The 19,970-nt window shown below is 37.6% G+C and overlaps 4 protein-coding genes across 7 annotated transcripts; 2 read left to right on the top strand and 2 right to left on the bottom strand.

Annotated features, from left to right (window-relative positions):
- The first annotated feature begins 302 nt into the window (after positions 1-302).
- On the top strand, positions 303-3,428 carry LOC141649320 (protein BEARSKIN2-like). Its single transcript, XM_074458024.1, has 3 exons — positions 303-468; positions 1,830-2,107; positions 2,793-3,428. Exons 1-3 carry the CDS (start codon positions 303-305, stop codon positions 3,426-3,428), a joined length of 1,080 nt encoding a protein of 359 aa, XP_074314125.1.
- Positions 3,429-6,551: 3,123 nt separating this feature from the next.
- Positions 6,552-8,442, top strand: LOC141634137 (uncharacterized). Its single transcript, XM_074446440.1, has 2 exons — positions 6,552-7,776; positions 8,045-8,442. Exons 1-2 carry the CDS (start codon positions 6,552-6,554, stop codon positions 8,440-8,442), a joined length of 1,623 nt encoding a protein of 540 aa, XP_074302541.1.
- A 5,137-nt stretch (positions 8,443-13,579) lies between these two features.
- On the bottom strand, positions 13,580-17,557 carry LOC141597246 (monooxygenase 1-like). Of its 3 annotated transcripts, none has more exons than XM_074417636.1 (6): positions 17,414-17,557; positions 16,025-16,171; positions 15,804-15,854; positions 15,068-15,236; positions 14,754-14,982; positions 13,582-14,190 (listed from the first exon to the last, which is right to left on the bottom strand). In XM_074417636.1, exons 1-6 carry the CDS (start codon positions 17,491-17,493, stop codon positions 13,664-13,666), a joined length of 1,203 nt encoding a protein of 400 aa, XP_074273737.1. In that variant the 5' UTR covers positions 17,494-17,557; the 3' UTR covers positions 13,582-13,663. The 3 variants fall into 3 exon arrangements, with proteins under 3 accessions (XP_074273728.1, XP_074273737.1, XP_074273745.1); XM_074417644.1 differs by having other exon boundaries at positions 15,068-15,231; positions 17,414-17,500; XM_074417627.1 differs by lacking the exon at positions 17,414-17,557 and having other exon boundaries at positions 13,580-14,190; positions 16,025-16,281.
- A 319-nt stretch (positions 17,558-17,876) lies between these two features.
- On the bottom strand, positions 17,877-19,819 carry LOC141597267 (large ribosomal RNA subunit accumulation protein YCED homolog 2, chloroplastic). Of its 2 annotated transcripts, none has more exons than XR_012522728.1 (7): positions 19,602-19,819; positions 19,330-19,512; positions 19,156-19,245; positions 18,994-19,080; positions 18,762-18,901; positions 18,337-18,382; positions 17,877-18,229 (listed from the first exon to the last, which is right to left on the bottom strand). XR_012522728.1 is itself a non-coding variant. In XM_074417655.1 (7 exons), the coding sequence occupies exons 1-7, from the start codon at positions 19,737-19,739 to the stop codon at positions 18,153-18,155; spliced, it is 702 nt and encodes a 233-aa protein (XP_074273756.1). In that variant the 5' UTR covers positions 19,740-19,819; the 3' UTR covers positions 17,877-18,152. The 2 variants fall into 2 exon arrangements, 1 of the variants encoding a protein (XP_074273756.1); XM_074417655.1 differs by having other exon boundaries at positions 18,821-18,901.
- Positions 19,820-19,970: the final 151 nt, after the last annotated feature.

Genomic DNA, 19,970 nt, shown 5'->3' with positions numbered 1-19,970 from the left:
AAAACGGAACTATAGCCTAATACAGATAACAGATACGTCATAGTCGTTCGAATTTGCGACTAACAATTCAAGACAGATCTAACACAAAGACACATAAAGGTAAACAAATGACCGGAACGGAGAGAGTACTTATTAACTAATATTAATAAAATTATTATTATAATTAACGTTGTTTACTACAATTATAAGAGCTTCCTTTAACTGCAAATGCAAGCACAAATAAATCATTGGTTGGTTGTATTACAACATTTGTAACTTGAAAGTCGTTGATTCCTTTTAACTTGAGTTTTCTTAGAGCGAGGATGGGGTCGTCGAGCAACGGTGGAGTTCCGCCGGGATTTAGGTTTCATCCGACGGATGAAGAGTTGTTGCATTATTATCTTAAGAAGAAGGTTTCGTTTCAGAAGTTTGATATGGATGTTATTAGGGAGGTTGATTTGAACAAGATGGAACCTTGGGATCTTCAAGGTATGTTTATGGCTTAGACAAACTCCATTATTATTCTTTGCCTATAACAAAATTATTTATTATCTATTTCTACAATTCTTAACAAATTTGTGCAATATTATTATGTTTTTTTTTTTTTTTTTTTTTTTTTTGTGATCGGAGTGTCCACCGTTGACAACAGTAAGTAATCCCTCACTGCGAGTGCTCTCACCGTCATCTTATACAAAGCTAGCTCCCTTGATTTTGAAACGTTATAAACATATTTATATATGCTCACTTAATATTATAGTCATCTTTTACTTAATTTTGATTATTTTTTGTTTGTTATTAATTTGTTACATATATAGTATCCTAATATATCCTAATAATTATGTGTTCACTTGAATTCTTTTCATTTGTCTTAACTCTTAAATATGTGAAGAATTTTAAAAGTAGAATCTAAAAAATTATCACCACTATAGACTGAATTGTAATATGCTAATTACTCAAAATTAATTTTATTTTACCTGAATTATTGTTATCTTAAACAATCATGAAATGAGTTTAGAAGTGATCAATTCTTCGACATATATAATCTTACAACTTAGGGCCATACTATATTTCACCTTATGTAAATTAGAACATATATTTCAACAAACAATTCCTTTCATAATTCATAGTGAGTATGATTATGATTGATCTATAATTAGTGCATTATCTTCTTCGCCTGATTTAATTGTGTATATAACTTGTTAAAATTATAAGATAAATAAGTTATAATAACGAAAGATCATAATGAAAAATTCAAACAATTTGCCTGTCTATTACTTCCTCCGTTTCGGTCATGTGTTTACCTTTGATTTCCACACAAATACAAAGAAAAGGGGCCAATTAGTTGATGACAATTTACAAGTGGACCGAATTAAGTGTGGAAAATCGAAATGCTCATTATAGCACGCATTCTCATAATAGAAAAAAAAAATTGACTGAGACACCCTAAAATGGAAAAGGTAAACAAATGACCGGAACGGATGGAGTACTATTTTCCAAAAGTACTCCCAAAATTTTAATTATTCTCCAATAATCTTAAGCTTAAGATGCAGTTTTTCTAAAATTGTTCAAAAAAGTATTCCCTCGTTCAGTCATTTGTTTACTTTTTATATTAGCTATTAGACATATTTCAATCAAATGTAAACAAATAATTGGAAAGGAGGGAGTAATAATATTAATTTTTCTTCGGATGTTTGTGCTTTTTTCCTGGTATGTAATTTAGTTTTATTTTTGAATACTTAGTTGTATGTGCATTATAGCATATTACATACAAGTATAATACAAACTAATGTATTATACATTTCTAATGACGATTTAATAATCTTAAAACTATATATATTTATATTTGACAGAGAGGTGTAAGATCGGAACAACACCACAAAATGAATGGTATTTTTTCAGCCATAAGGATAGGAAATATCCAACAGGATCAAGAACAAATAGAGCAACAAATGCAGGATTTTGGAAAGCAACAGGAAGAGACAAATGCATCAGAAATACATTTAAAAAGATTGGTATGCGTAAAACTCTTGTGTTCTATCGTGGTAGAGCTCCCCATGGCCAAAAATCGGATTGGATTATGCACGAGTATCGTTTAGAAGACAGTGATGACCCTCATTCTACTAATAATGTAAGTCGTTCATCTATTTTATTTACACATTCAAAAGATATTCCCTATTGAACTCGTATCAAATGTCATGTACTTCAGAATATTAGTAGGAAAAAATAAACAAATGCCACGCTAATTTGAGATTTATCGACTCAATTTGATACATTTTTTGGGGGGAAATATGAGAAAAATGGTATAAGAACAATGGTGCAATGAAAAATTGTAGAACAAATAAACCTAGTCAAGATTATTGATAGACAAGTCCTGTGATTATTGAAAAGTACAAGCAAGCGAGTTCTCCTAGAAAAATATCTAAATCCGATACATGTGAGATTTTAAAAATGTATGGAGTTTTCATTAAATATATAGTCTAGATAATGTCATCAGAGGTGTCTAAGTCCCCGTTCAGCCACGAGCATGGGAACCAGGCCTTCGAATTTGGTCATTAAATTTACAAGCTTTATTGATGTAATTCAATCAAAATCTTGGGGCCTCATTTTTCTTGTGGAGCAGAGAGCTCTATTTGACTTAAAACGCCCCTGAATGTCATAATGCAAGTATCTATATAATAAGATGCATGTTATATTGTGATATCTCAAAATTAATAGCGACTAAACTCTACCTGATCTCAGATTAATCCCGTCATATAACACTTTGATTGTTAAATGAAAACTTGGAATAATTAAACTTTTTGTGTATAATATAGGAGGATGGATGGGTAGTATGTAGAGTGTTCAAGAAGAAAAACCTATTCAAAATAGGAGGAGAACAACAAGGAACAACAACAACAACATCAAGCACAAATTCAGATCATCAACTCCTAATAACAGGATCAAGCAGCAACAACCAATCTCGACCGTTCATTCCGCGAGATCACACAAACACACAATACCACCATCACCATAATCACCACCATCTCATGTTACGTAACGAACAAGCAACCTCATCTACATTTGACCTATACATGAATAATAATAATAATAATAATAAGCCTGACCTTGGGGTTGGTCTCCTAACCTATACTCACCCACACCAGATTACACCCCTTGACTACACTACCACTTCACACCATCCTCACCAGCTATTGTACCAATCTGGTCCTGAGGCCGGGCCCACTTTGGAGATGGCGGCCGAGCCGTCTGATCCTCATCATCATCAAGGGATTAATGAATGGACGATGCTTGATCGTGCGGTTGTGGGACATCCGCAAGATGATGAAGTACAGGGTGGTAATAATAATAATAATGGTAATGATTTATCGTCTACGGTACATGACATTAATCAACAACAACAACAGCTTTCTTTACGTGGTGAAATGGATTTCTGGGGATATGATAAGTAGCTTGAATTGGTTCTTTTTCAGGGAAAAATATAAGAAATTATTTTGTATTATTAATTTGTATGGTTAATTAGTTATTTATTTGCTTTTGGGAATTTAACTAAATTTATGAAATGTAAAATGCAGTTTGTACGTAGCATACCACATGAAATTTATTTGCATATATAGAATTTTTTTCCAAAATGGGTTTAAATAACAAACAATTTAACAAAATAGGATAACTTTGAAACTAATTACCAAAAATGGGTCCACGTAGGCTCGGTTTTGGCGATGGTAGGTTCAGGATTAAGGTCGCTTAGCGGGAGAGCGACTTGAGGGGAAAACGCTCAACGGCTGGGCGACTTAGTCAAAAAAAAGAAAAAAAAAAAAAAGAAAAAAGACAAGTGAAGTGTAGCTGATGGGAATAGAACACGCAATCTAATAACATTTCTCTCCCAACCCTTACCATAACACCAAATGTAATATGATGTCTTATTAAGGGGATTAAATTTCCATATTTAATGCTAACAGCAATAAATGTGTTTTGGGACTTGAATAACAATTACTTAATATTATCTTTAATCACTTCCTTTTAACATATAAACTTTCTTGTATTGATGGTTAGGTAATATTGAATAAGTGTTAGTTTTGCGGAAGGTCCTGTGTTCGACTCACAGAATCGTTTTTTTTTTTTTTTTTTTTTTTATTTTTTTTTTTTTTCCGCAAGCACCTAAGTCATTTGTGGGGGAAGGCGATTTGAGCTAAAATCGCTCACTCCGGAGCGACTTGCCCTTTAAGTAGCATACCGAGGTTTGGGTGGACATTAAGTGACACTTTGGGTAAGGTCATTTGAGCGGGAGAGCGACTTGAATCCGAGCCTAGCTTCGATGATGACGTGGACCCATTTTGGGTAAATACTTTGAAACTCAACCCATTTCGTTAATTTGTTTGTGTTTACGCCCCATTTTGGAAAAAAATTCGCATATATAACTACATTGTTTGTTACATATATTTGAACATTAAGTTGATAATTGTATCAATACTTACTAAAAATTAGAAAATTGTTTATTATTCAAATGATTGTTGTTTTTATTATTTGTTTAGATTATTGTGTTTTAACGATGATAAATACTGATGGTATTTCGTAGTATTCTTTTGGACTTAATTTTGATTCTATTAAGTTCGATTCAAATTTCACCATTCGATTGATTGATTCAGTTTATTTCAACATTACGATTATTATTCTTATTGATATCATTATTTATAGTATGACGGTTCGCCCCTATAAAGTATAGGATACTTCATAGCAATTCAGATGACTATATAGATTTGCTTAATCAATTAACCTTATTTAAAACGGAGGTAGCGTCTTAAAACGGTTATTTACAACCTACGTAACATTGGTAGTCTTCTTTTAACATCGGCCCTTTCCATCAATTGCCTAGCCCACTTAACATTGTTTCTCAAGCCGATTGAATTTGGGCTTCTTTTTGTACACTCATCATATAATTAAGGGTTCTGCTATACGTCGTCGACAAATTACTAAATATCGTCGACAATTAACGTAAAATTCCAAGTTTGCCCTCCATATCATGACTCCATATTGGTCTCACCAAAATGCAATTTCCGTCTCAAAACAGAAATGAAATTACCGTCTCACTAAAACACAAGTCACCGTCTCACTAAAATATTTCAAACCAAAAAAAAAAAAAGTCGGGTTTTGTAATTAACAACATGAACGGGAACGATTTTAACAACGATTTCAACAATGAAGATAGTAACGAGGTTAGTTTACGATTTAGTTTTGTTAAAAATTTATGTTTTATTATCGTTTGAATCCCGAATTAGGATAGATGCCATGAATGTAGACGGAATTATGATAGAATTTGTGACGGATTTATATGAAAAAGCAATTGAAAAAAAAAAAAAAAAAAAAATAACACGGAACTGGGCTGAGACGTGGGGATTCTTCGTCCCAGGCCCAGTCCAGACGAAGCAGGGGCTCGTCTCCTCATGGGTTTGGACGAAGGATTCCTTCGTCTGGGCTTGGAGTTGGACGAAGGATTCCTTCGTCTGGCCCAATGTTGTTTTTTTTTTTTTTTTTTCTTTTTTTTTTTAGAGTTTCTCGTTACTTTTTTTTTTTTTTTTGTTTTTTTTTTGTTTCCGACTCGTTTTGTATATAATAATTAATTTCCGTCTTTGTATTAAATTTTTTTATTTTTTATAGTTTCCGACAATTCAAATAATTATAATTAATTTCCGTTATTTCCGACTCGTTGTGTACAAAATAATTAAATGCCGTTTTTGTATTATAAAACAATTGAATTAATTAATTACCGTCTTTATATGAAATTTTTATCTTTAACATTTCCGACTCGTTTTGTAAAAAATAACTTATTACCGTGTTTGTATTAATTTTATATTATTTTATATTTACTTCGACTAGTCCCGTAGCAAATAATTGAATTAATAACTAACTTGTTGAAATGCGTGCGCAGGTGATTAACGATGGAGACGGTGTTGATTACTCAGATCATTTTACGACAACCGCATTTTTTGCATCTAGTCTTTGAAGCGTTTAATTGGGCATATGAGATCGGGCTCCGACTCGGGTTTGGTATAAAAAAAGCAAGCAACAAGAAAGTTGGTCGTAACACGAATTTGAGACAACGTTATTTTGTTTGTCGGATGGGTGGAAAAGGTCCCGTAAATAAGGATGCCGATTCTTTAATGAGGGGTAACACCGCTACCGCGTGGTGCAATTGCAAATTTTCAATGAAAGTTGTTGAATTAGAAGAGAATAAGTGGCAGCTTGTGATGAGATCCGGGTTTCATAATCATGGTTTAACGTTGTATTGTGACGGCGACAGATACTTTGCAAAGCTTGATGACGAGGAGTTGGCTTATATCGATGCCCAAGTTAGAGCTCACGTTAGACCGGCAATTATTAGTGCGGGTTTGCATCAGCGGAATCCGGAAAAGTCAAGACCTAATCGGCGACAAATCTACAACCGTTCTCAGAAAGTAAGGGCCGAGGAAAGAGAAGGGAGAAACCCAAGACTGTGAGATGTTAGCACTTGCGGTTCGAAGATAATACGTTCATTATTGGGTCACCGATCGGAGACCGACGAGCTAACCCACGTGTTCATGTCTCATCCGGCCGTTAAGATGTTTCGATCATACTATTATGTGGTACAGATCGATTCCACGTACAAGACAAATGAATACCGTCTTCCGCTTGTTGAGATGGTTGGAGTCACACCCGTCGGGAAGAGCTTTGTCATCGCGTATGCTCTTGTGACGCATGAGTCCGAGGAGAAATATTTGTGGGTCCTACGGAAACTGAAGGCCCTGCTAAATGATGCCGTTCAACCTAATGTTATTGTTACTGATTGCGAGGGAGGGTTGTTGAACGCGATTCCCATTGTTTTTCCGGATTCGTCTCACTTGCTATGTCTTTGGCATATATATTCTAACGTGGAGACGAAAGCACTTGATATCACGGGTCAGGATGGTTGGGCTAAGCACGTAACCTTTACTTTGTTTACTGCGGTTGTCGAGGCGGAAACCGAAGAAAAGTTTAATGTTGCATGGGGCAAATTGGCAAGGGAATGGGCGGGAGTGGCGGCTTATATTGAGAGGCAATGGTTCCCGCACTTGGAAAAATGGGTCAAGTATAGAACGAACAAGATAAGTCATTTTGGGAATACTTCTACATCCCGGGTTGAGTCGGCTCATGCGAATTTGAAGAGATGGCTGAATAGCGCGAAACTGGCAGTTGATAGCATCTGGATTCGGTTTCATTCTTTGATGGAAACGCAACATGTTGAGATCCGACACTTGTTGGAGTTATTTAGAACGAAGCGGTTGACGGGGATTCAGAGATTATTTTCCAGGCTTTCCTATAAAATATCAAAGAATGCCATCATTGAATTGCGTGAAGAATTCGAAAGGGGTGCCAAGATGACGGAAGATGCCTTGATGATCGATTGCGGTTGTGTAAAGGCTACTACACTTGGTTTGTTATGTGCTTGTTCACTTCATCGCATTGCTAGAAACGGATCTCGGGTTCCTGTTGATGTTTTACATGCATTTTGGAGGAAGTTAGAGTACGATGGTTCGGAGGCAATGCCGACTTGTGACGATGATCGATTGGAGGAGTTATTCGATGAAATTCGGAATGCAGATCCGAGTATGAGATCATCCATGTTCGATGCCCTTTACTCTCAGATACATCCGCAAGAGGAGGATGTAAACGAGTCTCGGGTGAACGAGAACCCTAGAGGACGTCCGAGTAGGGGAACTCGTAGAGATCCGTCCGCCGTTGAGCATGCGCGTGCACGGGTTCGAGTACGTACTCCGTCTTCCCAACGTACTCCGTCTAGTACCCCCCGTTCTACTCCGACGGTTCTGTTACTCGTCGTCTACTCCCCGTTCTACTCCGTCGGTTCGTTTTACTCCATATAGAACCCCCCGGTCCACTCAAACGGGCCCCGGTACACCGTCTACCACTGCTACCACGACTACGGGGAGTTTCGGCACAACTCATTGCGCACCTCTTGAGGTCGACTACACCATTGGTGATTTGAGGTATTTTCCTTATCGTGACTTCCTGCCTTCATTTTTTCACGAGTATGTAGAAGCATGGTTTAATCCTTACGGAGACGGTCATTGTGGTTTTCGAGTTATCTCACATGCTGTTCGGGGTGACCAATCTCATTTCACGATGGCTAGAACAGATTTACTTAGGGAAATTCGTAGTCCCGATTACCGTGATCATATCTATGGCCCAGCGAGATTTGATGCGGAGGTAGCTAGAATTACATTTATGGATCAGATACCGTGTGGCTCGGGTAATTGGATGGACAGTTTCGATCTATATGGTTATGCTACGATGTACAATTGGGTGATATGTTGTATTTCTGCATTTGACGATCCAGAAGGTCAGCGACATTTTGGAATTGGATGTTGTGAGTTAATAATTAGTATTGTAGTGAGTGAAGATGATTTGGATGTTGTGATTGAAATTGACATATAATGGCCTATTTATAACCTATTAATTGTAACGGTTATTTTTGAATTACAACGGTTATTTTGAATTATAACGGCTATTTTTGAATTGTAACGGTTATTTTGAATTATAACGGTAACATTTGAATTATAACGGTAACATTTGAATTATAACGGCTATTTTTGAATTATAACGGCTATTTTGAATTATAACGGTCACATTTGAATTATAACGGCTATTTTTGAATTATAACGGTAAAATTTGAATTATAACGGTCACATTTGAATTATAACGGTCACATTTTTCCCTATATAAACATCTACATAATGTTGTAATTTTGCACTCATCTTCAACCTTTTCTATTTTCCAATCATCTTCTTCTTCAAATCTTTACTTATGTCAACATCATCCTCAATGTGGGGAACCCGACCAATTGAAGGCCTTGATTTTAAGAATCAAATTTGCAATCGTTGTAAAAGAAACGCTATCATCATGATTTCCGGGACAACTACTAATCCGAAGAAAGCTTTTTTTAAGTGCGTACCTTGCGATCGTTTTGTGTCGTGGTTGACTGAAGATCATTTAACAATAACAAAAAAGTTGAATATAGCATGTCAAGATGAAGGTGATGATGCATCAAGTGGAAATGTCATGAAAGAACAAGTGATAGGTATAAAAAAGGAGATTTCGGAAATGACAAGGATGATGAAGTTTTATTTCAAGTGTATCTTGTATTTGTTTGTTTTCATTATGTTGGCCATTGTCATGAAGTAGTTACTATTTCTAGAAATGTATGAATTTGCATCGATTTTTATGTATTCAAGAAATTTAAGAAATTTAAGAAATTCGAGAAATTTTTAATTTAAAACCGTCATGTTTTTTGAAATAAACAACGTTAAAATAGTCAACTAACATAATCATCCAACATAAAAAATGTCTTCAAAACCGTACAACATAAATGAAAACAAACACAAACTAGTTATCATCCTCTTCGTCGCTATCGTGTACACACCATCCGATCTACGCTGAACAACATCACGGGTGTTTGACGAGGTCCTCGCCGACGTATGATATCCCCACCCTCTCAATCAATGGGCCGACGTTCTTCATCATCTTGCGGAGGAAGGCAAGCTGTTTCTTGTCATCCTTAATTTTTTGGCCTCGTAAAATCGAAACATTACAAAGACGTGCGGTCTGCAAATTGACAAGAACAACTAGAACATTATAAACATTATCGAGGAACAAGAAGAAAATTATATCGATTATTACAACAACGTAAGTAATATTATTACTTGGCGGGAATATCAAAATCCTCATGTGGCGGGGGGGCATCATGGTGGTCGGGATCAATGATGAACGGGTGAGAATTCCCATTAAACCAAGCCTCATACCGCCCGTCTCACCCGGAAGCTAGCGGTCTCGATTTACGAGAAAGCCGAACCACGTGATCCCGCCAAAGCAATCCCAAAGATGATCGGTCTCCCAACCCCAACACTAACCTCGTACCCTAAACCCGGCGGGACGATGCGTTGTCAATCTCATAATGGGATTGGGTATGATCTCGCACATACCCAAACTGTCGTAAACACCGATCAGCCGGTACGGCTCCGCTATGTCCATGAAACGAATACAACCGGTATACAAAGTACGAGGATGATACTCCTCCCCGACGCGGCCCGTACGGATCCCACCTAATGGAAGCACAAGTAAGCCCATCTAACAACCTCCGATACTCCAACAATTTCTCCGCATTTTGAGCGAAAGGACCAACGGATCTCCAAGAACACGACCGAGGCTGAGTAGGGTCAATTGCCGAAGGTGGACCGGGTCCGAACATAGGAAAATACTCATAGATCCACGATTGCAACAAGGTCAAGCAACCACCAATAGTCTTCACACCAAAGACGTGAAGCCACCCCAATCGTCGGTACATGAAGGCAAGTACACCGGCTCCCCAAGCGTAGTCGTGTACACCATCAGTATCATACACTAAAGGAAACAACTGAGGACGTAACCTATCACCTGATTTGTCGACAAAAAGTGTCGACCCCAACACCACAGCCAAAAACCCCTGAGCAAAAACAACATCACAATTAGCTCTCGCCGTTTCACAACCGCATCTACCAATATACCCCCACTCTTGTAAATAGGGACCTTCTTAGTAGAGTTTAACGGCAACCTCAACTTCTCTGATGAAATCCCAAAGAAGCCACATACATACATAAGGGGATCCGCCAACGTCCCGTCATTACTCTCCACCTTACAACAGATTACAAGAACCCGAACGCCTAAGATCTCGCGCAACATCGTGAAGGAGTATGGACATCTCCCCAAAAGGCATGTGAAAGCTGTTGGTGTCGGGTTGCCATCTCTCAACAAAAGCGAAATAAGGGGCATGTTATAATTCTCGGCCATGGAATCTAATAGGTGAGAAAGACCGATGCACTGGTCATAAATAGTCTTAACGGCGGAGGAGTGGCTAACAACTCAACAACCTCGTCTTACCAAACCGGTGGTAACCCGTCAAAACTGGTCGACCAACCTCATTAGGAGTCGCCCATATGGTGTTGGCAATGTGGCCCCCGAAGCTAGGAATCACGTGGGGAAAGTCAGGACCACCAGGAACACGATGATCGATCAACCAAGAGACATCCTTACCCGACTTCTTCTTCGGAGCCACCACACTACTAGAACTACCATCCGACTTCCGCTCGAAACGCCCCTCCTCAGTCCGTCTACGTGGCACCCTACGCACTCGCTCAATACCCGCCTCCTCCTCACCTATCACATCACTGCACCAACCAGCTCCTCCTCCATCCGCTCATCAGTCCACGAATCGGTACTACCATCTCCAACCTCAGACTCAAACTGGAGCCCCTTTCGAGCTCGAACTTGACGGTTATTTCCTCCACCGGCCATCTATTCAAAAAATAAAACAAAGAATTTATAAATATAAGTTTAAGTAAATTAAAAATTAAAAAAAAAAACAAAATAACCCGGAACGGGGTTTATTAATAATAATTAATTAATATTTTACGTAAACTAAACGAGACGCAACAAAAATTATTTTACAACAACTTGATTACTTAAATTAATAAAACAAAGAATTTACAAATATAAGTTTAAGTAAATTAAAAAATAAATATAAAAACAAAATATCACCAAAAGAAGTTTATTAGTAATAATTAATTTATATTTTACATCGACAAAACGAGACGGAAAAAATATAACAAAACAAGACGAGATATTCTAAAAAAAAAAAAAAAAAAAAAAAAAAAAAAAACGAGAAAAGGGCCAGACGAAGGAATTCTTCGTCCAACATCCAGCCAAGACGAGAACTTCCTTCGTCCAGAGCCCATATGAGACGAGATCTTCTTTCGTCTGGGCCTGGTCTTGGACGAAGAAGTTCCTCGTCCCAGCCCAGAATTCCGTGTTTCCTTTTTTTTTTTTTTTTTTTTTTCGATTAATTGTTACGATAATTGCGTTTGATTTTCGCTTAACACGCCTAAATCCGATTGAAATCAAAGCATCTATCCTAATTCCGTCACTAATTTGGCATCTATCCTAATTCCGTCACACATTTACAAACTAAGCAAAATACTACAAAAAAAATTTAATCCCGAATCACATACCTTGTTGAATGTTTGAATTCGTGACGGAAAAGATGCGGTCGATACGTTTGTGTCGGGTTTTTTTCTTCAAAATCTGACTCGGGTTGTTTTTTTTCAAAAATTGGAATGTGATAGGTAGTTTTTGAATAAAAAGGAAAATATTAGGGGGAGTGTGAGGGAGGGGCAAATTAGGAAGTTCATTAAAATTGTCGACGATATTTAGTAATTTGTCGACGACCTTTAGCAGCCAGGATAATTAAATGCCCAACTTAGGTTATGTTATTTTCCTCTGAAAAAAGCTGAAATGAACCGAACCTAATGAAGTTGAACTGAATTGAAGTGAGAGTTAATTAATGAAGTTGAACTGAACTCAACTAGACTATATAGAGTTGAATTGAACTGAACTGAAATTAGGTCTAAAAAAAATCACCATCGCAATATAATCTGGCTTAATATTATTCACCTAAATCGACACTCGTATATTGTACTAAAACCGTCTCATCATATGGCATACCAGAAGCATTTTAAGCTAGATTTGGATGCTTTGTAGTTTGTAGGTTTCATTAATTTCGAGCTTAAATGAGTATATCTTGATTTTATTGGCGTATGCACGGAATTCAGAGAGATATTTATGTATGTTTCGAAATTAGTGCGATTTTAGTATTTGTTGAACGGGGTACAAATGCACTCACTGGTCGGTAGACTCGGTACCCCTTGAAAATGCCTCTCACAGTGTGATGTCTTGTGTAGCTCTAAGACAACACTACAGTGAACTGCACGAATTTTTTTCCAAAATGGGTTTTAATAACAAACAATTTAACGAAATAGGGTAACTTTGAAACTAATTACCAAAAATGGGTCCACGTAGGCTCGGTTTTGGCGATGGTAGGTTCAGGATTAAGGTCGCTCAGCGGGAGAGCGACTTGAAGGAAAAAACGCTCGGGTTGGGCGACTTGGCCAAAAAAAAAAAAAAAAAAAAAAAAAAAAAAAAAAGAAGAAAAAAGAAGAAAAAAAAAGACAAGTGAATTGTAGCTTATGGGAATGGAACACGAAATCTGCTCACACTTCTTTCACACCCCTTACCATAACACCAAGTGTAAAGTGATGTCTTCTTAAGGGGATTAAATTTCTATATTTAATACTAACAGCAATAAATGTGTTTTGGGACTTGAATAACTATTACTCAATATTATCTTTAATCACTTCCCTTTATCATATAAACTTTCTTGCATGGATGGTTAGGTAATATTGAATAAGTGTTAGTTTTGTGGAAGGTCCTGTGTTCGACTCTCCTTAACAGCCTTTTTTTTTTTTTTTTTTTTTTTTTTGCAAACACCAAAGTCGCCGTGGGGGTAGGCGATTTGAGCTCAAATCGCTCACTCCCGGAGCGACTTGCCGTTTAAGTACCATACTGAGGTTTGGGTGGACATAAAGTGACACTTTGGGTAAGGTCGTTGAGCGGGAGAGCGACTTGAATCCGAGCCTAACTTCGATGATGACGTGGACCCATTTTGGGTAAATACTTTGAAACTCAACCTATTTCGTTAATTTGTTTGTGTTTACGCCCCATTTTGGAAAAACATTCGAACTGCACAGCACAACCTAGTGTGCCTCAACGGGTCACGGAATAGAAAGCCTTAGAGTTGGCCAATATCGAACCTAGTGTGCCTCAACGGGTCACGGAACAGAATAACCATGAGCACCAAACACACTAACCGCGACAAGAAAGACAAATCTCCTACCAGCAATGAACCAGTAAGGTGTGTCCGAAGAGACAACTGTAGTACTCTAAACCTCCTTTCCTTCAGATACTCATCCAATGCTTCTCTAGCCTTTTCTTCTGACAAACCGATTCTCGACTCACCAAAATTGTTCATCTTCTTTGAAAAACATCTAGCAAGCACAACGGCATCTTCTAAAGCAGCTGAGCCACCCTGGCCGAGAAACGGGCCAAAAACATGCCAAGCATCTCCAGCTACTGTTACAGCTTCTCTACGGAAACTGCCAGATAGTAAGTCCCATGGTGCGCGATATCTTAGTCTTGTGAGGGACAATGAGCTAAGCTCACTGTTCTTTATCATCTCCACTATGTCTTTTGGATAACTAGAAGCCATGTTTAAGGACATTTCTCGGATGGATTCGGGATCTTTTGATATCTCTGCATCTGTGACACCACAATTTTGCTTTTAATCCCCTATTTATTAAAAGAATAGCTGAAACTCTAAATTTTCCCGCCTAAATATATTTCCTAAAATAAGGTTTAGTTTTTTTTAGCATATTATATAAATATGGTGGGCTAAAATACACATAATCTTTAAGATTTATATATTTATAACATTTTGTATTAAACCGTCTACACAAATTTATCTCCGGTCTTTTCAGGATATAAAAAAGAATTCTTTTTTTTTTTTGAAGAATCATACTAAAAAAATTCCTTGATTATCAGTAAAATTTTATAAAATAACACCATTAATTTCTTGGTAATAGAAAAACTGTCATTGAAATACTCATTTCACGATTACTACGATTTTGATTTTGATTTTTCAAATCAAAATATAACGATGAGAAATATAAAAAAAAAAGTTAATTTAAATTTCATAAATAATACACTAAATAGTAAAATTCTATAATATACCGTACATACATTGCATGAGATCTAAACTAGTTAATGGTTAATCAAATAAACAAATGAAAATGTCAAATGAATTCGAGAAAGCGAGTTTGTACCTTGCTGAGTTCCTTGCAGGACAAAAAACCAGTAGACTGTCTTGTCATCAATTGGGATTCTTCCAACTAAATGCTTACCTTTACGGATTCTCGAGAACTCAGGATTGTAGCCATGCCCATCTGGATAAACAGTCAAGCCTCTGACTGCAGATCTAGAGAATGGTCTAGTAGGCTTTAAGCCAATGAAATTTGCGATCATCGAGTTTGCTCCATCACACCCTATGACGACCTACATTTTATCCAACTAGCTAGTTTAGAGATAATTACAGGCTGTATGATCATGCATGGTTAGCATATAATCAAAACGGAAGTACCTTAGCCTTAATTGACCCTCCACTGTGGAGCTGAAGGACTGTTGTAGAAGTAGATGTTTCGAAATGTACAGACACAGCTTGACAGCCAAAACGTATGGCGCCCAAAGGAAGTTCATTGGCTAAAGCTTCAATGAGGTCATTTCTCCGTAAGCAACGAGCCTCTCCTGTGCTGGGAAAACATAGCATTCCTTTTATCAAAATGGCACCCTTCGCCATATACGGAGTATCTAATAGGAATAAATATAATTGTTGGGTCTCAACCATAACCTGAAGGTTTTGGTTGAGATGGTTCATCTATCATGGTATCAAAGGCAGAGTGATCAAAGGTCACGGGTTCAAATCCTGGCAGCTTCCAATAACTCACGAAGTGGAAATTCAGCACATGGTATGAGGGGGCCTGTGCACTAACCACTCTTCGAGCCCAATGGGCACTCGAGTGAGGGGGCGTAATAGGAATAAATATAATTGTTGGGCCTCAACCATAATCTTAAGGTTTTGGTTGAGAATTGAGATGGTTCATTTATCAGTATCAAATAATTTGAGTAGCAGAATCCATCAATATAGTACTTTAAACAGCACCCTATTTCTCTCTTTCTCTCCGAGTTATAAAACAACCAGTGGCGGTATAAACGAGTAACGACCACTAAAGTATCAACAGCCCTGAAGATACCTTACAGCACATTGACTGAATTCAAAACATGGATGATCTTGCATAAAAATTGAATAGACATTTTACCTAAATGGGGTTTCTCGCACCGTGCCTTTGTCAATCCAAGTATCAACAGCCCTGAAGAACCCTTACAGCACATTATATTAGAACCGAAACTAAAAACATAAATACAGATAATTTTCAAGTGAAGGCTCGACTGAACCGACATGTACTACCCGAATGTATCTTGAAATCCCCTGAATGACTTAATAATTTTCAAGGAAAGCAAATGAAATGGGAGTAAATACCGTAACATAGGGATGGCAGTAGAGCGAAGAGAGGAATCAATACCAAGCTGGTGAAGAGCACGCCACCCATTAGGAAACACACCGATAGCTGCTCCTGTTTCTCTTAATGTCTCAGACCTTTCTAACACTACACTCTTTATTCCTTTCCTGCATTTTGTGATCAGTTCATCCAAGTTAATTAATTCGGACTCTGACTTAATGTTCAGAATACCTCCTGTCTTAACCGCTAGTATAAAGGTCATCCGGTAGGACTAGTTTGTTATTCGCTAACTAGCTCCTTTGTTTACTATCCTTCCATATAGTAACACCACAAATTCTCATTTCTGACGGACAAAATCCGTCACTTTGAAGAGACGTGAGACAAAAGAGCAAGTGGGGAGGGCAAGTGGGGAGGGGCTGTGAGAGGTCTCTTCGAAAAGACCGTCACAAGCAAGACGCTTTGTAGTAACACTTTAGTACATGTATCTCAAGTAATTATGTTTCTTCCTTTAGTCACATGATGATAAAGTCAAGAAACCATCTCAACCATGTTTCTTCCTTTAGTCACATGATGATAAAGTCAAGAAACCATCTCAACCAAAACCAAAAGCTTAAACTAATGGTTGGTGTTTGAGGATCGGTTTTATACTCTAACATGTCATCCACATGAATGCCCTTTCTGCGCTAGAAGTGTGACAAACTTCTCATACCTGGTGTTAATATTCTACCTTAGAATCAAGGGTGGTGAGATTTGAACAGTGGCTCTGAAACCATGTATAAAATATGATTGTATGACTTGGTTATTTTACCGTTTTCTCGGCAATTTCATCATTTTCACCGGCACCTCTCACAGTAAAGCTGATGAAATTACCGAGAGAGACGGTGAAATAACCAATTTCACCACCATTATTTCTTTTATAATTTAACTAGGGTTTGGAGTCTAGAGAGAGATAGTGAAAGGAGGATATGAAAAACACCAAAAACTCAAGAAATTGTTACTCCTAGTTTATGTGAGGAGTCTAGTATAGTATTTACCCAGAAACCAAGCTGTTATAATTCCCAAATTAGGAAACGGAATTCAAGATACTGAAGAAAACCCTAATAAAAAGGGTAAAAAAAGCTGTACTATATCTTTTGGCAGGTAACACATCGGGTTATGTCAGGTTCATGTTCGTCACATGTAAATGGGTTATGAATTCTTTAATTCAAACACGACCCAATTAAATCTCGTGTTGTATTCGAACCCTGTGAAGGTAGCCGTGTTAAAACTCATGAGGGAGAGCTTTACCGTTTTACCGCCCAGATGGTTCTTACCCGGGTCGAATCCGGACAAACCGAGTGATATACAGCCAAAAAGAAAAAAAACCTGTATAGAGTCTAATTGCAGAGAAAAAAGCAAAAGAAGACCACCTGTGAAGAGCAAGAGCAGTAGCTAATCCACAAATTCCACCACCAACAATTACAATTTCAACGTCTTCTACTGTACTCATCTTGCCTTATTTTTTTTATTATTATTATTATTATTTTTATGTATTACAAATGATAAGATCATAAAAGTTAAAAGAGTATGGTTACTGGCTTACTGCTATATATCATGACCTAAGCATATAAAAAACATAAAGTTTATAACACTAGTACTAGTTCTACATCTGCTCTCCATTTATAAACTCCAAGAAATTAGCAAGTGGCAATGGTGGTTAATTAACGTCATCCATGATGTCGTTTCACTATTACTTTTATTACAATGAAAGCTAGCAACTAGTTTTAAAATATACGGTTTTTTTAACTACGATAATGATAAGGCGTCATTGGATGGTAATAAGTTTCAATATTACATGTAGAGCCCATATAATGTATAGAGTCTACGTTCTAATGTGAAAGGGTGATACTGAAACACAATATCACCGATAATGTACATATTATGCTATACAAAGTAGGAGTAATTGCTTTAGTTATCCTGTAGTACAATATACAATGGGATTTTCAGTTTTTTCAGAGTGCTTTGAGCCTTTGACAACTGAGAAACACCCATCTTCCATGAATGTTGTCCAAACTCCAACCTGTATGTCTTGTGAGTTGTGGCCGCTTTTATTCGTAGCAAAACTGAACTGATCCGGCTAGTATCTGACACTGTCTATGATATTTTGTGTCACTGAATCGCCTTTCGTAGATGCAATAGTTTCGACCACCTTTGATCTAGTGATGCTGTCGTCTGATCGCCTATATCTGCACACATAGTTTAGTCTGTTAGTCAGGTGATGCAGTTGCATCTTGGCAACTGTATTAACTTATGGAATGCCTCAGTTTTTGTAAATGGTTTACAGAATGCTTACAGTGTAACTTTGGCTCTGCGTTTGCACATTCCTCTGAACAAGTCTCCTACATATATACAATGTCATTGCTGACAAATTACTCAAATGCAATGCCAAATCTTGGAGCAAAATTTTCAGTGAAGAAAACAACTAATGCAATTGGGGAACCTGTAAAACCCTCAACTTTAACTAAGAGTTTTATTTTTTTCATTGCCAGAAGACGACTGCCCCCGTAGCCTGTAGGCAGTGGCAGCCACATATATGGTACTTTCCAACAATTGACGTTTTTTATCATTAAAATTTGTCCGTTCTGAAAATTTTATGTCTTTAAGAACCCGTAATAAGAAATGATTAACAATTACATTAAAATAGACCCCACAGGTAAAAGATTCTGGCTCCGCCAGTGCCTGTAGGGCCATCATTTTATCCTTAGTATGACTACTTACCTTGTTTTGATCAGGTGGATGAATCTCCTTATTACCTAGGCATGATGTAAGATGCTTACCCTAACAGCAATCTGAAGCCGTATAGTATCTTGTATGAGGGAGTCTAGGTCAGCTTCACAACCTGGTTTAACATAGATTACCTGCACCCAATTTCATACTGTTGATATATATCGTCCCAACTAAAAGTTTAAACTACTGGTTGACTGAATGACAGCGAAAACGTGAGACTTACAGATGGATCATCGCCGCCAATCTCTGGCAAGGTTGATGAGTCATCTCCATCATTGGGTAGAACCCAAACTCTAATGCTTGTGTCGATCTGAAAACAAAAGACGAAACCAAATAAACAACACCCCTGGTTACTGCACTGAAGAATTATTGAAGAGTAGTGTACCTTTCTACAGTAAGGAGAAGAGCAACTACTGCATTTTCTGGCAATGTTTGTGATCACTCTACCTTCTACTGACAGGCCAAACCCTGCATGCTGTGCCCAAATCAATCATGCAGCTGTCAGCTAAATGTACAAATGTAAAGAACCGGTTGAGTTGGAGGGAGTAAAGAAAATGACCTTATGTAGGGAAAGAGTAACGAAAACCTCGGTGCCTTTACGTCCATCTTCAGCTAAATCATGTAACTGAAGGTCCTTTAGAGAAATAAGGTACTCACAAGTCCATTTCCCTGGATATCTTCCTGTGGACGCTGCTGGTATGGTGATCACTCGACGTCGCACTTTTGAGGCCCTTTTTGCAATCTAATCCAATATAATAGTCACCAGAAATTAAACTCATATTATCACAAACTCAAACCCAAAGAAGAAGAAGAAGAACAAAAAGGGCTTACCAAAGGGCCATCAACTTTTTTGGTAGCTGTAATGAGTTTGATGATTTTCGGGGAAGACGATTTCGGGTGTGCTAAGTAGAATGGAGTTTCTAATGTGTTGATGTTCTTAGCTGAACTCAGTTGGATGGCCTTGGCCATTTTTCTGTTTTTCTGCTATGCTTCCCTTTCTGTTTACTATTCTTTTATGTGGTCAGTATTTGTATGTTGTGTTTCATGTTATCTTATCCAATATTTAGGCGTGTGATATTAAATCGGCCTGGACCGAATTGAGACTAAAGTACGAATTTTGCTCAAATCAGTCCTTACCGCGGTGCTACAGTTCGCCTGGCACCATTTTTCACTGGACAGTGGATACGGCTCATACGACAC

Source organism: Silene latifolia, chromosome 1 (genome assembly GCF_048544455.1).
Source record: "Silene latifolia isolate original U9 population chromosome 1, ASM4854445v1, whole genome shotgun sequence".
Taxonomy (NCBI): Eukaryota; Viridiplantae; Streptophyta; class Magnoliopsida; order Caryophyllales; family Caryophyllaceae; genus Silene; species Silene latifolia.
This window is presented reverse-complemented; position numbering and strand designations above follow the sequence as displayed.

Bases quoted from the DNA above. Each gene is read 5' to 3' on its own strand.
- LOC141634137 (XM_074446440.1), top strand. From the start codon at position 6,552: ATGTCTCATCCGGCCGTTAAGATGTTTCGATCATACTATTATGTGGTA. The intron at 7,777-8,044 runs GTACTCCGTCTA...ACGAGTATGTAG, and splicing joins ACGTACTCCGTCTTCCCAAC to AAGCATGGTTTAATCCTTAC.
- LOC141649320 (XM_074458024.1), top strand. From the start codon at position 303: ATGGGGTCGTCGAGCAACGGTGGAGTTCCGCCGGGATTTAGGTTTCAT. The intron at 469-1,829 runs GTATGTTTATGG...TATATTTGACAG, and splicing joins GGAACCTTGGGATCTTCAAG to AGAGGTGTAAGATCGGAACA. The intron at 2,108-2,792 runs GTAAGTCGTTCA...TGTATAATATAG, and splicing joins ACCCTCATTCTACTAATAAT to GAGGATGGATGGGTAGTATG.
- LOC141597246 (XM_074417627.1), bottom strand. From the start codon at position 16,266: ATGACCTTTATACTAGCGGTTAAGACAGGAGGTATTCTGAACATTAAG. The intron at 15,237-15,803 runs GTAAAATGTCTA...ATGTTTTCCCAG, and splicing joins GTGCGAGAAACCCCATTTAG to CACAGGAGAGGCTCGTTGCT. The intron at 14,191-14,753 runs GTACAAACTCGC...GTGGTGTCACAG, and splicing joins CCTGCAAGGAACTCAGCAAG to ATGCAGAGATATCAAAAGAT.
- LOC141597267 (XM_074417655.1), bottom strand. From the start codon at position 19,739: ATGGCCAAGGCCATCCAACTGAGTTCAGCTAAGAACATCAACACATTA. The intron at 19,246-19,329 runs GTCATTTTCTTT...ATTTGGGCACAG, and splicing joins TTACTCTTTCCCTACATAAG to CATGCAGGGTTTGGCCTGTC. The intron at 19,081-19,155 runs GTACACTACTCT...TTTTGTTTTCAG, and splicing joins CTTCTCCTTACTGTAGAAAG to ATCGACACAAGCATTAGAGT.